This window comes from Diabrotica virgifera, chromosome 8 (genome assembly GCF_917563875.1).
Source record: "Diabrotica virgifera virgifera chromosome 8, PGI_DIABVI_V3a".
NCBI lineage: Eukaryota > Metazoa > Arthropoda > Insecta > Coleoptera > Chrysomelidae > Diabrotica > Diabrotica virgifera.
The window spans coordinates 143,897,249-143,912,758 of NC_065450.1; the positions used below are offsets into that span (position 1 = coordinate 143,897,249).

At 34.5% G+C, this 15,510-nt stretch overlaps 1 protein-coding gene across 3 annotated transcripts in view; it reads left to right on the plus strand.

Annotated features, from left to right (window-relative positions):
- LOC126889348 (ionotropic receptor 75a-like) overlaps positions 1 to 15,170 on the plus strand; it is an 80,633-nt gene extending 65,463 nt beyond the window's left edge. For all 3 annotated transcript variants that reach the window (XM_050657584.1, XM_050657585.1, XM_050657583.1), the window contains 3 exons: positions 4,796 to 5,007; positions 11,387 to 11,661; positions 14,793 to 15,170. In XM_050657584.1, the coding sequence (XP_050513541.1) occupies positions 4,796 to 5,007; positions 11,387 to 11,661; positions 14,793 to 15,069 (764 nt within the window). In that variant the 3' untranslated portion in view covers positions 15,070 to 15,170. The remainder of the gene's footprint in view (positions 1 to 4,795; positions 5,008 to 11,386; positions 11,662 to 14,792) is intronic.
- The last annotated feature ends 340 nt before the right edge of the window (positions 15,171 to 15,510 follow it).

The following is a 15,510-nucleotide window of genomic DNA, read 5'->3' on the forward strand; positions in this document are numbered from 1 at the left end:
AGGCAATATTAAATGGCGATTACATTCAAACTATGCGAGATAAACTGTAAAAAATTTGATGACTAACGTATTTTAAGAAAAAAAATGAGAATTTTATTTAACCCCTCATCCACAAGAATTTAAATGCATCGTTTTCCTTCTACAATACATTTTACTATAGTTTTCTTTTTATGTTCAAAAAGTTGGGCGCGTTTAAAATGAATGGTTAAAAAATAAGATCACAAATTATAGAGCGCATTTTTAAATTTTCTTAAAAATCTTCCTATTTCTCCATGTAACTCGAAAATGATAAGAGATGTCAAAAAAAGATGCCATACAAAAATGTAGGTTTTTTCTAGATAAACATTTTGATTTCAATTTATTATAACGTATCTCTTATAATTTTCAAGTTACATGGCGAAAAAAAGGAAGATTTTTAAGAAAATTTAAATATGCGCTCTATAATTTAATCTTATTTTTTTCAAAAACCATCCATTTTAAACCCGCTCAACTTTTTGAACATAAAAATAACACTGTAGTAAAATGTATTGTAGAAGGAAAACGATGCATTTAAATTCTTGTGGATGAGGGGTTAAATACACTTCTCAATTTTTTTCTTAAAATTCATTAGTCATCAATTTTTTGCAGCATATCTCGCTTAGTTTGAATGTAATCGACATTTAATATTGCTTATTTGAAAGGACTTTTCCAGCACAATAAAAGGTATTGTTAGCATTATACACCTAAAATCGACCGTTTCTCTGTTATTTCAAGTTGAATACACTGATTTGAGCTTGCACCAAAAAAACAAACTCTTTTTTGCCTACCATATCTCTTTTTGTGTTATAACTAGAAGATTGAAGAAGGAACGAATATCTTTGCTTTTTTATGAACCACAAAATATGTTTCATATAATTTTTTTAGTTAGATGCATATTTTTTAAGGTATTCGCAAAAAACCGTTTGAAAAGGTGTTATATTTCAATGAAAATGGCCAATTTTCAATCACGAATAACTCAAAAAGTATTGAGTGTTCGAAAAAAAAATTATCAAACAATTTTTGCTTATAATTAGGTTCTCTAGCAACTTCCGTAGTTGTCCAAAAAATTTTCCACCCCTGAGAAGGGGTGGGAACCGCTCCCAAGACAAAAGCACACATCGGCATAGGGTAAACTTTGAATAAAGATATATTTTTAGGCTATTCCTAAAATTTCATTAAAAGCCATGCAGTAGGATAGAATTTGGAGGTAATAACCTGTTCTTGCTCTCATTGACTGGCGTATAAGTATTTTATCGAAAAAAACATTCTCAGCAAAAACATAACTTCTATAAAATTAAAAAAAAAAACGGTGTATGCATGAAATCTCTAGAACCAGTAGAAGGAAAGTTGTAGCTAATGAAAAAGAAGTTCATACATCAATTTTGAAAGGGAATATTTTAACGAAAAATAACCAAAAAAAGAACTTTTTGGGCAAAACTCATTAAAACTTTTTTAAAGTGTTTAAAAAATATTTATTTTTGCTTTTTAAAAACGTTTTTAGCATCAAGAGTAAGCAAGTTACGCTCAAAATGATGTTGATACCTTTTTTGGTCAATAAAACTTCCCCACAAAAAAGGGGCGGAAAATCACCCCCTAATTAGCATCTTAAATAAAATTAATCGTTACCGCTTCACAAGTTACTTTACTTTTTTATTATTTACATGATCTATAAAGTTTATCGGTCAAATGGCTTATTTTTTTTGTTTGGTTTTGAAATAAATTTATTTTAATTTTTAATTTTGAAAAAATTATTTTTGTTTTCAAAATAACCTAAAATTTTAGGTCTGGATCCCGCGTATGAAAAAAAAGTTGATTAATAGCAAGCTGAAAATTTGTTAATAGCTTTATATATGGGAACACTGGAACATGGGAAGTTTTATTTGTCTGACTAAATAGCAGTCTGATTTTTGCATGAGAGTTTAATCTCTGTTCGGAGAGTTTAAGTCTGTTCTGTCGGACAAAATAAATGTGCCGTTTTCGTGGTCTGACCGTTCCAAATTTTTAACCTGTTCCACAATTAAAACTGCCCCTGTTACAGTGTTCCCATATATCAAAGTTTATCCGACTAGACATCCTTAAGCTATTAACAAATTTTCAGCTTGTTATTAATCAACTTTTTTTCATACGCAGGATCCAGACCTATTTGTTAGTGATAGCAAAAATAAAATAAGAGCAAAAAAAGGAAGATATTGCTTTTCAGAATATATTGGATTTTATGCTTTTCTGTAAGACAAAAATTGGAAGATATGGCTGTTCAAAATTTGCATACACTCGTGATTATTGACTAGTTCAAGCCCTTTCAACTAGAGCCCCTTCAAAAATAAGCACTTTGAACCAATGGAACTTACAGATAATATAAACAATATATGCATGAGTAAAGCAACTTTTGAAGTGGTAACGAGTAATTTTAGTTGGGATGCTAATTAAGGGCTGATTTTTTTGCCATAAAAACTGGAAACATTTTTAAAAACAAAAATAAAGTGTTTTCCCCAAAAAATGCTTCATTTTTTGGTTATTTCACGTTGAAATATTCGATTTGGAATTTGGCGAGTATGAACCTATTTTTCATTAGTTACAACTACTTTTTTACTGGATCTAGAAATCTCATACATACATCATTTTTTTAACTTTTTTATGGGCTATATTTTTGCTAAGAATATTTTTTTAATAAAATCCTTTTTGAGTTATTTACAAAAAAAACCGTCTAAGAACGTGTTTCTTTGTTGAAAAATGAACATGTTTGCTCGCAAATAACTCGAAAAATATTAACTTAGTGAAAAAATGCTATAAAATAAAAGTTGCTTAAAATTAGTCAGTTTATCCACTTTCGGACTTATTTAGAAAATATATTTTTTCACCCCCGAGAATGGGTGAAAGTTACCCCTATGGCAAGAGCACAATATCACTTTTCTTCTTTGACATGCTACTTATGTGTATGCCAAATTTCATGTCAATCTAAGCGGTTTACATTTATACGTTTTAACTTTTAACAGGGTGTCCCGAGAAGATTGGTCATAAATTATACTACAGATTGTGGGATCAAAAATAGGTTGACTGACCTACCTATGTATATACAATAGTGTACACAAAAAAGTTACAGCCCTTTGAAGTTACAAAATGAAAATCGATTTTGTTTCATATATCGAAAACAGAGATTTTTTATTGAAAATGGACATGTGGCAATATTATGGCAGGACCATCTTAAAAAACACAACAGTGAAATTTGTACACCCCATAAAAAAATGATGGGGGTTTTGTTCCCTTAAACCCCCCCAAACTTTTGTGTACGTTCCAATTGAATTATTATTGTGGTACCATTAGTTAAACACAATATTTTTAAAACTGTTTTGCCTCTCAGAATTTTTTCGATAAGCCAAGTTTTATCGAGATGCGTCTTCTTTTTTAATACGTTTAAATAACAATTTTATGGGGGTTTCGTTCCTTTAAACCCCCCAAATGTTTATGTACCTTCCAATTAAAATTTTATTGCGGTACCATTAGTTAAACAAAGTGTTTGTAAAACATTATATATAAATTATAAATTTTTCATATTATTACCAGGTCTCTATAACCGTACTTAACCATATACAAATATGTGGTGTATTTGACAAATATTCAAAATACAGTGGAACCTCGATAAGTCGGCCCCCGATAACCCGGACCGATTTTCATCAGACAAACATTTCAACAATAAAAATGTATGTATTATGTTAAAACATTTTATCTGTAGCCGCTTCTGGAATGTCTTAAAAATATCGAGTTTCATTGATAAAACTTGGCTTGGACCATAATATAATATTTGAGAGATAATGGGTATATGTATGTGTAATTTGAACTATATGGTAAAAATGACTCATGGCACACGGCGGCAGCGGCGGCAGAGCGACGATCATTATCCATTATCAGGCTATCGCAAACAACAGGCACCTTTTATTCCTTTATTTATTTTCAACTGTCTTTTAAAAAATTATTTTTAGAACAATGGTCTTTTAAACTTTAAACAATGAAAGAGCCACTGTTCTTAAATAACATAACATCGCGATGGCAGACGAAATTGACACAACCGAAACTGACTAAGTTTTTTTACCTAGAAATGAACAATACTCTATCTATACTGTCTATACTATACTCTATACAATATACAACTATAATAGGTAAGTTAGATGTGTACTGTGCATATATATTTCATGTTATTTTAATTATAACGGACTTTATCTATAAGTATACCGTATTTTATTAATTTTTACAATGCTCTCCGGCTTACCCGGATTTTCGATAACCCGGATCGGCCGCGGTCCCGATTAATCCGAGTTATCAAGGTTCCACTGTATCTCGATAAAAACCGGCTCGAGAAAGTACTAACAGGCAAAAAAGTTTAAAAACAGCATGTTTAACTAATAGTACTACAATAATAATTTAATAGGAACATACACAAAAGTTTAGGGGGGTTTAAGGGAACAAAACCCCCATAAAATTCGTATGGGTGCACAAATTTCACTATAATGTCTTTTTCAAGATGCTCCTACCATAAGAATGCTACATGTCCATTTTCAGTAAAAGATCTCTAGTATTTTTCGATATATTGGAAAAAAAATTTTCACTTTGTAACTTCAAAGGGCTGTAACTTCTTTTATATGCACATTTGTACTAAGGTAAGTAAGGTTCAATCAATCTATTTTTGAACCCAGAATCTGTGGTATAATTTATGACCAATCTTTTCGGGACGCCCTGTAAAAATATGTACCTACTGTTACTATATTTATCTTTAACTTTTTAGGAGCTGCTTGTTCTCCGTTTTTCTTTAGTAGTCGTATACTGGCATTCTTTGTTTTTCTATTTTCCATTTTAATTTATCAATTTTACTCCGCCAGTATAGTCTCATATCTTCTGCTTGATCCTCCTAGAACCATATTTAATTTGAAAGATTTAACTGAAAGCCAACTAAAAATCGGAGTTGAAGATATTTTAATAGATAGAAACTATTTTGTGGTAAGTAAGTTAAATCAATATGTCACATTACTTTTAAATTCTATATAAGTACCAAGAGGGGCAAAATTATGGAATAAATTCATTTTATCTAAAATGGATGATTTTGGAGGAAAATCCCGAAATAGGTCGTTTTTTATTTTTAAATTACAATTTTTTGGTATATATTTCATACTAGTGACGTCCTCCATCTGGGCGTGATGACGTAATCGATGATTTTTTAATGGGAATAGGGGTCGTGTGGTAGTTCATTTCAAGGGGTGTTCAATCCTCTATTCAGTAATATAAATATTAATATTTATATAGATTTATACAGGGTGGCCAAAAAAATTATTTTTGAATTAAATTAATTGACGCAACAAGAAGAATGTATGTAATTTATTTAACTCAAAATACATTCTACTGCTGTCAGAAAATAGAGAAAAATGTTTATTTGGCAAATAAACATTGCCAGTCGCTTAAATTAAATGTGCAAACTGTCAAGAGGCAGGTGAGACGTTGTTTGTAATTTGATTTAAGCAAAAAAAAATGTTTTTTTATGAAATAAACTTTTTTTTCTGATAGCGCAGCAGTAGACTATATTTTGAGTTAAATAAATTACTGATATTTAATTACTTTCAATTAATTTAATTCAAAAATTATTTTTTGGGTCACCCTGTATAACTAGTGATAATAGTGTTCATTAGTATTTATATTACTGAATAGAGAACACCCTTTCAAATGAGCTGCAACACGAGCCATATTCCTATTTAAAAAAAAATCATCGATTACGTCATAACGCTCAGATGGATGACGACACTAGTATGAAATATAATATACCAAAAAATCGCAATTTAAAAATAAAAATCGACCCGTTTCGGGATTTTTCTTGTCGTTCATTTTAGAGAAAATGAATTTATTCCATAATTTAGCACATCTCTGTATATTATATACATTAAGTAATTTGTATGGGAAATAAGCCACAATTTTACTAAAAAATGAATTTATTATTATATACATTTTACTTATTACCTGCATTCTTTAAAATTCGTTTCCGAAAAGTGCAAAACTACAAGTTAAAATGATTTTTATTAATTTTGCAGTATATTTGCGCAATTCTTCCAATTAAACCTTCTCCCTTCGTCCTTCTTCGCACGTCCTCATTTCGTATATATATTATCTCACAGAAACTCCTAACTAGTTCGATGGCCCTCTGGGTTGCTCTTAACCTATTGGCTGATGACTTTGTAAGTGTCACGGTCTCCATTCCATTTTTCATAACCGCTAAAATACAATTGTGGAATACCCATTTATTTCAATTTATTGGTATCTTTTAGTTTCTCAACACAACACTAAGTCTTCCTACTGCTACCCAAGTCATTAGAATTCTTCTAGTTATCTCTGCCGTTTAATTCTGCTTACCTAGTTTGATCGTGTGACCTAGGTATATTATACTCTTCGACACTGTAGATGTCACTCTCTAGCTCCACTGTTGTACATACTCTACAACAGTGATCTTACAAACCAAAATATCCCAGGCACTAGTCTCTTTCTCCATGCTGACGACACGGCTCTACTCACAACAGCTACACGATACAATCCACAACTCATTGAAAGAAGAGCTCAAGCTCTGTTAGACGCGGTCGAGGAATGGTGTTATAGGTGGAGAGTTACGCTGAACGCGAATAAAACAACAACAATTGTGTTTCGCGCCCGATCGTGTCACTCAGATTCATCAGAAATGAAGACGACCAATACCCACTGAGAAAGATGGGAGAAAGGCTTGTGCTCAGCCCAACTGCAACCTATTTGGGAGTTCTGTTTACCAGGACTCTCAACTGGGATGCAGATCTAAAAGGTAACTTTAGATAGGGTAAGAAATAGAGTCAGACTTCTCAACCCTCTCTCAGGGAGAATTGGCAAGACACACACGAAAACTCTCATCCACACTTACAAGACCTATATTCGACCCATTATTGAATACAGAGCAGATCTCTACAGCCTTTTCAGTAGAGCACAAAAAGTGAGGTTGTTGCGAGTGGAACGTAGAATCCTGCGCAGAGCAAACTACGAGCACTAGAGATTCCCGTCTAATGAAATTCATAACCTTTCTAATATCCACACAATTATCGAGAAAGTAAACCCTCTGAACAGGAACTTCACATCTAAAATAATCAACGGTCCCCTCTCTGACACACAATAATCTCTAAAATGTTCCTGTTCTTCTCTTGACCACGTATTCTGCCACCGAAAGCCCAAACGGAAAAAGATTCACCCACCGTCCGCTCTAATGCAAACATGCATTGACGAACTCCCGGCAGAATACGAAGAAATCCTTGAGGCTTCCCCGCTAGCCTACCGTACCCTCCTCTTCTAACTCCTCTTCCCTACCCCGAATAGGAAGAAGTTGTTTTTTGCGGTTTTCCAACTTCATTGCACAATTATACCTGTTCGACCTAAGAAAATAGCCGCAACTATTTTCTACCATTTGAACTCACACTGTCCACACAATGCCCAAAACCACCTCCTGACCGCCGACGAAGAATGCAGGCTTGCCTGTCCATTGTACAATGGTTTCTAGTGAGCTTGGTTGAGGGCAAAGCACGGACAGTACACACATTTTTAAATGGAACCAACACCAATACCATAAAACTTTCTTCTCTGATCTCTGACAGTCAGCTGAACCATCACCGTCTGGCAACAATCACGCCCAGGCCAACCACACCTTGCCCCAGTGTTTTTTCGGACTGTTTGCTTTTTCTGCTACACAAACAAAATTCAACACGTACCCTGAAGAGGACAAAATCCTAAACAGAGACCACTCAATGAAATCCTTACAAATAAAGTAACCCTTTATCCTTTCACGAAACCCACATTTAGTACGTAGATCTCACTTCTATCTAAGCCGATTGTGATATTTTGATTTGTCATCACTTTTGTTTTAAATATTTAAATTAATTTTTAAACTGATTTTCGCAGATTCTTGTTTAAGCTCCTTTAGCATGTAGATTAGTTCCTCTATATTCTTGTTTATGAATATTATGCCATCGGCAAATCTTAGTCATCACCATTCTCTTTGCCTTATCCCTATGCGAGGTCGGCTTCCCTAATCGCATTTCTCCACACAATTCTATCTTGGGTCATATCAATGTTAATCCCCTTTACAAACATGTCCTGCCTTATCGTCTCCCCTAGGTCTTCTTTGGTCTTCCTCTCCTACTCCTTCCAGGAATCTGCACTTCAGCTATTCTTCGTATTGGGTGATTAACGTCTCGACGTTGAACATGATCAAACCATCTTAACCTATGCTCTCTCATTTTGGCATCAATTGGTGCCACACCTAGACTTCCCCTAATATACTCACTTCTAATTTTATCCTTCTTTGTCACTCTACTCATCCATCTAAGCATTCTCAATTCCGCCACATGCATTCGTTGTTCCTCTTTCTTTTTCACTGCCCAACATTCAGTTTCGTACATCATAGCCGGTCTTATGGCTGTTTTATAGAATTTTCCCTTCAGCTTCATTGGAATTTTTCTGTCACACAACACACCACTCGCTTCTTTCCACTTCATCCATCCAGCCCTAATTCTACTGCATGTATCTCCATCTATTTCTCCATTACTCTGTAATACCGATCCTAGGTACTTAAAACTATTGCTTTTCACAATCATTTCACCATCCAAAGATACCATTTTATTTGTAGTAACTCCATCTTTAACTGAACATTCCAAATACTCTGTTTTTGTCCTACTAAGTTTTAAACCTTTTTCCTCCAGAGCTTGTCTGCACTGTTCCAGTTTTTATTCTAAGTCTCTTCCACTATTATCCACTTATTAACCCGCCAGTGGTCGCTATATGAGATTTTCTCTCACGGTTTCAGAAAATTGCGCACAACTTTTTTTCTGGGAAAATATACGCGCTGTAGTTCCTTCTAGTCTCCTAACTATCCTCCCTCTACAATCTAATAGACTCGTCCACTCAGATAGTGACTCAGTTTACTTATTATCACCATATTGTTGAGTCAGTGCGCTTCATGTGAGAGATTCTCTCATCAAGCGACCACCGGCGTCACCAACTGTGTATAAAAATTAATTTTATTTTTCCCGTTAAAACCTGAAATAATATCCTTTTATGATGTAATAAAAGGCGCCGTGGATGTGGTCGATGATAGGAAAATCCGATATTCTGTTTCACTGGTTAGTTGTAGATGGTCACTTACCATATATTTTTCAATGTTAAATATTGGCGGCATCAATAGTCACATTTTATATAAAGATAATAATAATAAAACCGAAAAACGTCGTGTTTTTTAAAGCAAATGGCTTTATCGTTGATGAAACCTCATCTTTTTTATACAATTTTGTAAAGAAAGGCAAAAGTTGGATATGTGAGAGAAAATCTCACGCGCGACCACTCGCGTAACAATTTACCTAGCGACCAATGCCGGGTTAACACTACATCATCAGCATACATTAGGCACCATGGAATGCTACCCTGTAGTTTCGCTGTTATATGGTCCAAAACTAATGAGAATAAATAAGGACTAAGCACCGAGCCTTGGTGCAATCCTACTTTCACCTAAAATTTATCTGTCTCTCCCACACCTGTCCTAACACTGGTCGTTACTCCCTCATACATATCTCTCACAATCTTTACATATTCTCCAGGGACTCCTTTCATATTGAGTGCCGACCACAGAATCTCTCGAGGAACTCTATCATATGCTTTCTCAAGATCAATGTATACCATATGAGCGTTGGTCTCGTTATTCCTGTATTTTTCATCAGTTGCCTTACAATGAAAATTGCATCTGTTTTTGATCTGCTCTGCATAAAACCAAATTGATTATCGGATATTTTGGTTTCTTCACGTATCCGTCTATCAATTACTCTCTCCAATATTTTCATGGTGTGGCTAAGTAGTTTTATAGCCCTGTAGTTTGTACATTGTTGTGTGTCTCCCTTGTTTTTGTCGACAGGTACTAAGATACTTCTTATCCATTCGTCTGGCATTTGTCCAACTTCCATAATTCTATTAAATAGACCTGCTAGCCAACTTATTCCTGTCTCTTCCAATGCTCTTCATACTTTCCCAGGAATATCATCTGGTCCGACTGCTTTTTCTTTCTTTATTTTTTGAAGCGCTTGAGCCTCGTTTGTTATTTTGGCAACCATAGCTGTTACTGTCTCCGTTAACTCCATAGGCTGTCTGTCAAATTCTTAATTTAATAAACTGTCAAAATACTTTCTCCATCTCTTTTTTTGACATCCTTTTCGTGAATTAGTATTTTATTATTTTCATTTCTGATACATCTAATATGATTAAAATACCTTGCTTTCTTTTCTCTCTGTTTGGCTATTTTATATATCTTTGCTTCGCCTTCCCTGGTATCAAGTTGATCGTATAGGTTTGAATACGCTTCTGCTTTAGCTTTTGCTACTGCTACTTTCGCTTCCTTTTTGGCGACCATATAGTTTTGAAGATCTATGTCCGATCTGGTTTCTTGCCACTTTTTATATAATTTTCCCTTCTCTTTTATTTTCCCTTGTATTTCATTTGACCATCACCAAGTCTCTTTAACCTCAAACTTCTTTCCTGGCGTTTTCCCAAGTATTTCAATAGCCGTCTCTCTAATAATATTGGCCATTTTTCTCCAAATTGTGTTAGGGCTTCCTTTCGTGTTCCAACATATTTTTTACTATTCTTTCCCTGAATAGACCTTCTTTCTCATCTTTTAGCATCCACTACTTGACCTTTTGTGGTCCTCTCCGATATTTTTGTTTAGTTTCGCTTTCTACTTCGATGTCCAGAACAAGCATCTTATGTTGTTGGCTTACTGTCTCACTAACTATTACCTTGCAGTCCTTGCATTCACGTATGTCTTCTTTCCCTATCATGAAGTAGTCTATTTGGGATTGATGTTGTCCACTTTTGTAGGTAATAAGTTGAGTTTCTCTCTTTTTAATGAATGTGTTAACAATCGCCATATCCAATGCTGTTGCTAATTCAAGCATGCCATTTCCAGCTTAATTTCTAGTTCCAAAGCCTAATCCCCCATGTATTGTTTCACATCCTGTCTTTGCTTGGCCCACATGTTCATTGAAATCACCTCCTATTATAACTTTCTCCTCTGCTGGAATATCACTCAGTACGTCTCCTAAATGGTCATATGAAGCTCTTCTTTCATTCTCACCCAGACCTGTTTGAGAGGAGCATACACAGCCTGTCCAGCCCTGTACTGCCGACGCACTGTAGCCGCACTGTTGAAAGTTCACAGAACTTTCGAAAACCGAAAATATTGATGACGCGCTACTGTTGCCTCTTAATTTAACTTTGCACATACGGTATAAGTAATTGGCATCTAGCATAAATAAAATGTTTTTTTTTTGTTTGGTTTTAGCAAACTACTGATCCCGATGCCATCGAACTATTCGAAGTTAAAATAAAGAACAGCAATAACAATTCGGGCTTCTATTCACCGACAGAAGGTTTGGAATTGGTAAGACAAGGAGGATTTGCGTTCCATGTAGAAACCAGCACGGCGTATCCAATAATTGAGGAAACGTTTTCCAATCAAGAGATTTGCGAGTTAGAGCAAGTGCAAATGTATAGAACTCAGCCTATGCATACAAATTTACAGAAGAATTCACCTTTCAGAGAAATGATGAATTACTGGTAATCATATTTTTCATTATGTAAGGAGATATTACTCACCATACTAAGTGAATAAGGTTTGATATTAACACAATATAAAATTCAATATAATGTGAGCTCCAAAATCAGTTTGGGAAACGGAGCTCATTAAAGAAAGTTAATCCACTAACATCACACCTTATTGCCCTCTGGAGATCTTCTGTTCTCTTAAACCATCCAACCGTGCTATAGAGTGAAATGATTCCATTATGTTTAATTTTCCGTACGCATATGGCTTGGGTTCAAATCTGCAGCAACTTGCCTAGTGACCAACCTTCTTCGAGTTTGGCAATTGCTCTTGTTTTTTTGCGCGTCATTTAAATACATTCTATTTAGGTAGGTATTTTGTAGGGAATTTGTAGAGATAGTGGAAGTTGTTGAAAATAAACGTGGACGTTGTAAATTCTGTTAATTTAGGAAAACGCATGTTTCGTTCCGTTTTTATAAACATTTATACGCATGAAGCATATACGTACTCGTAGTACCTATTAGTATGATACAGTTGATCCAAAAAAAGGCATAACCCAGACATCCAAAGTAACAGTTTTCCTTCAACACCAAATTGTGCTATATAGTCCACATATTGGTTAGTAAAAGGTTACATCATTTTGAGCGTCGGGTTCCGGAGGGGGGGGGAGGTGGGGGAGAAGTCAGTAAATTAGGAGCTTTTTACGTTTTTCATCAATATTTCTTAAACTATGCGGTTTAGCGTAAACAATGTTCTATACAAAAATGTTCTACACTAAATTTTAAATAAAAAAGGTTGTATACATAATCCTTCTAAAATGAACCGTTTCAAAGTTATGGAGGTAGTACCGTATAATTGGTCCAAAAAAGGCGTAACCACGTCAGCTCAAATTAAAGTTTTCCTCCAACACCAAATTATTCTATATGGTTCTCATATTGTTCAATAAAAATAACACTATTTTGAGCGTAGGGTTTGGGGGGAGGTGGAGGGAAGAAATCAGCAAATTAGTAGTTTTTTTCGTTTTTCGTCAATATTTCTAAACCTAAGCGGTTTAGCGTGAACAATAGGGTCTAGGACATTTGGCCGTCGCCGTTTCGCCGTCGCCATTTCGCCGTAGCCGTTTCGCCGTCGAGCCATTTCGCCGTCGCCGTTTCGCCGTCGAGCCATTTCGCCGTCGCCATTACTTGTATATAAGTTTTGAATGGTTTTCGAAAGATTATTTTTCGAACACTTTTGCATAATGAGTTTTTTATTTTTGATACAGTAAAAACAATTTAAATTGAAATCCCTTTTCTCAATATTGTTTATTTCCGGGAATCTGATAATAGTCGTATTTTTAATACTGTAAATATTTTATTTTTCAGACGAAAACAATGTATAGTTGAATACGAAAATATAACTTGGTTTAACTACCAACATCAGCATTTTATTTACACTGACTTTTAGTATACAAAAAGTTAGTATGTTATCACGTTCTTGTAAACTTAACCAATGCCGGGATGGCGACGGCGAAACGGCCGACGGCGAAGTGGCTCGCGAAATGGCGACGGCGAAACGGCGACGGCGAAGCGTCCCAGTCCGTGAACAATATTCTATATAAAAATATTCTACATTAAATTTGAAACATAAAATCAACGATTCCGGAGTTACAGAGGTTGTAAAGTGGAGATTTTCCATATTTTTTATATTGTTTGGACAAATTATAATATTATTACTGAAGAAACTAATTTTTTAACAAAATTGTGTTTTCTAAATATAATTTGCTAGTTCATTGACCGGTGGTATGTTACTGATAAGCCCTTAAAGGAACGTTAACCTCACCAAGAGGCTTCTACTCTACAGGCCTAGGTCATATAAATCTTTGGTACGGAGAAACCCAATCTGAACTTTCTATGGACAATGTCGCATGAATATCTTTCCAACAGTAAAATTTCGTTTCCAATTTAATATAGAACATTTTTGTATAGAATATTGTTCACGCTAACCTGCTTAGGTTTAGGAATGTTGACGAAAAACGAAAAAAACTACTAATTTGTTGATTTCTCCCCTCCACCTCCCCCCAAATCCGACGCTCAAAATGATATAACTTTTTACTGAACAATATGTGGACCATAAAGAACAACTTGGTGTTGGAGAAAAACTTTTATTGTGGATGACGGGGTTAGGCCTTTTTTGGGACCAATTATACTATACTACCTCCGTAATTTCGGAACCGTTCGTTTTAGGGGGATTATGCATAGGACCTTTTTGTTTAAAATTCAATGTAGAACATTTCTGTATAGAACACGGTTCACGCTAAATCGCATATTTTTAGAAATATTGACGAAAACCCTAAAACACGCTTAATTTACCGATTTCTCCCCCATCTCCTCCCCAAACACGACGCTTAAAATGGTGTAACTTTTTACTGAACAATATGTGGACCATATAGAACAATTTGATGTTGAAGGATAACTTTCACTTTGGATGTCTGGGTTTGGGTCTAGTTATACCATACTATAAAATATGTGCAATGAAATTATCTCAACAAACTTACATCGTGTCTGAAATGAAATGTGTTAAGAAAACAGTTTGCTTTTAATGGCTTATTAATTTTATGTTAAAATGTTTCAGGGTGTTCTTTTTAATTATAGTTAACTTTATTTTGGTAGTTTTAAGCGAATTATGTTATCTAAATGATTCTAAGTGATTCCGAAAAATGATACATAATTTATGTGGGTATTTGAGGCCCATCCTTCCATTCTTGTAAGTTTTTATCACGTGTCTTTTGCAGGGTTAATGTCCTTCGATCTGTTTCGGTTATTTTGCTTTTTACTACATTTTTACGTCTTGTGACAACCAGAACTGTAGTAATATATCTTCTGATGATCTTCTGACTATATTTTTTACACTATAATTTTAACAGTTATTTTGAATGTTATTTTTCAACTTTGTTTACTTAAGGTTCACAGATGGTACTAGTGGTATCTTTTGTAATTATTTTAATAATTACACCAAAAATAAGAAAGATATAATTTCAGTTCAGTGCTTCTATGGATGTGCTCTGAGTAGATTCATGAAATCGAAATGCGCATAAGCACATAGTATAAGTCCCTAAATCTCAATAATCTTTTACTTAATAAAATAAATATTCTTCATATTTTAGCATGTTTAAGCAAATGGAGAATGGGAATATAGACCGATTGAGAAAACATTGGGACGCAAGACAGCCAACTTGCATTGAAGGAGCTAAAAAGCAAGAATTTAACGTGAGCTTTAAAGAATTTTCCTGTGGTCCAGTAGCAGTTGGTTTGGGAGTGTTGGTAGGGGTAATATGTCTATCAATTGAGTACCTAAAGCTTAATAAGAACAAAATATTACACTCACTGAAGAATGCATGGCAATTTAAAAATAAAGGAACTACGTACCCGTTTGTAAATTGATCAAAATAATAATATTATTAGTACATAAATGTAATTTTCACTACAAAACATTATTATTAGCAAATATTGTAGGACACTGAATAAACTTCAAAGCATTTAAATGGTATTTTATTTATTAGCTATTTCCTCTTCTTCTTTGTGTATCTCATCCCTTAAGGACGTTGGCATTCATTAAGGCGGCTCCACACGCAACGGAAAAACCGAAGGCATGCCTTGAGGCGCCAGGCCTTGATAGTCCAGAGAAATAGGGTTTTTGTCGGGACACTTGAGCAGCCAGATTGAAAATGGGTTTTTTGGGTACTATATACCTAGTACATTATAAATACAAAAATTCCCGTCACAGTTCGGACGTGAATTTCAGTTATTAACAAATAAATGTCAAAAATGGCAGTTTTTTCGTCTAAACCGCTACAGGTAAAATACTCCAGTCGGGTTAGACGA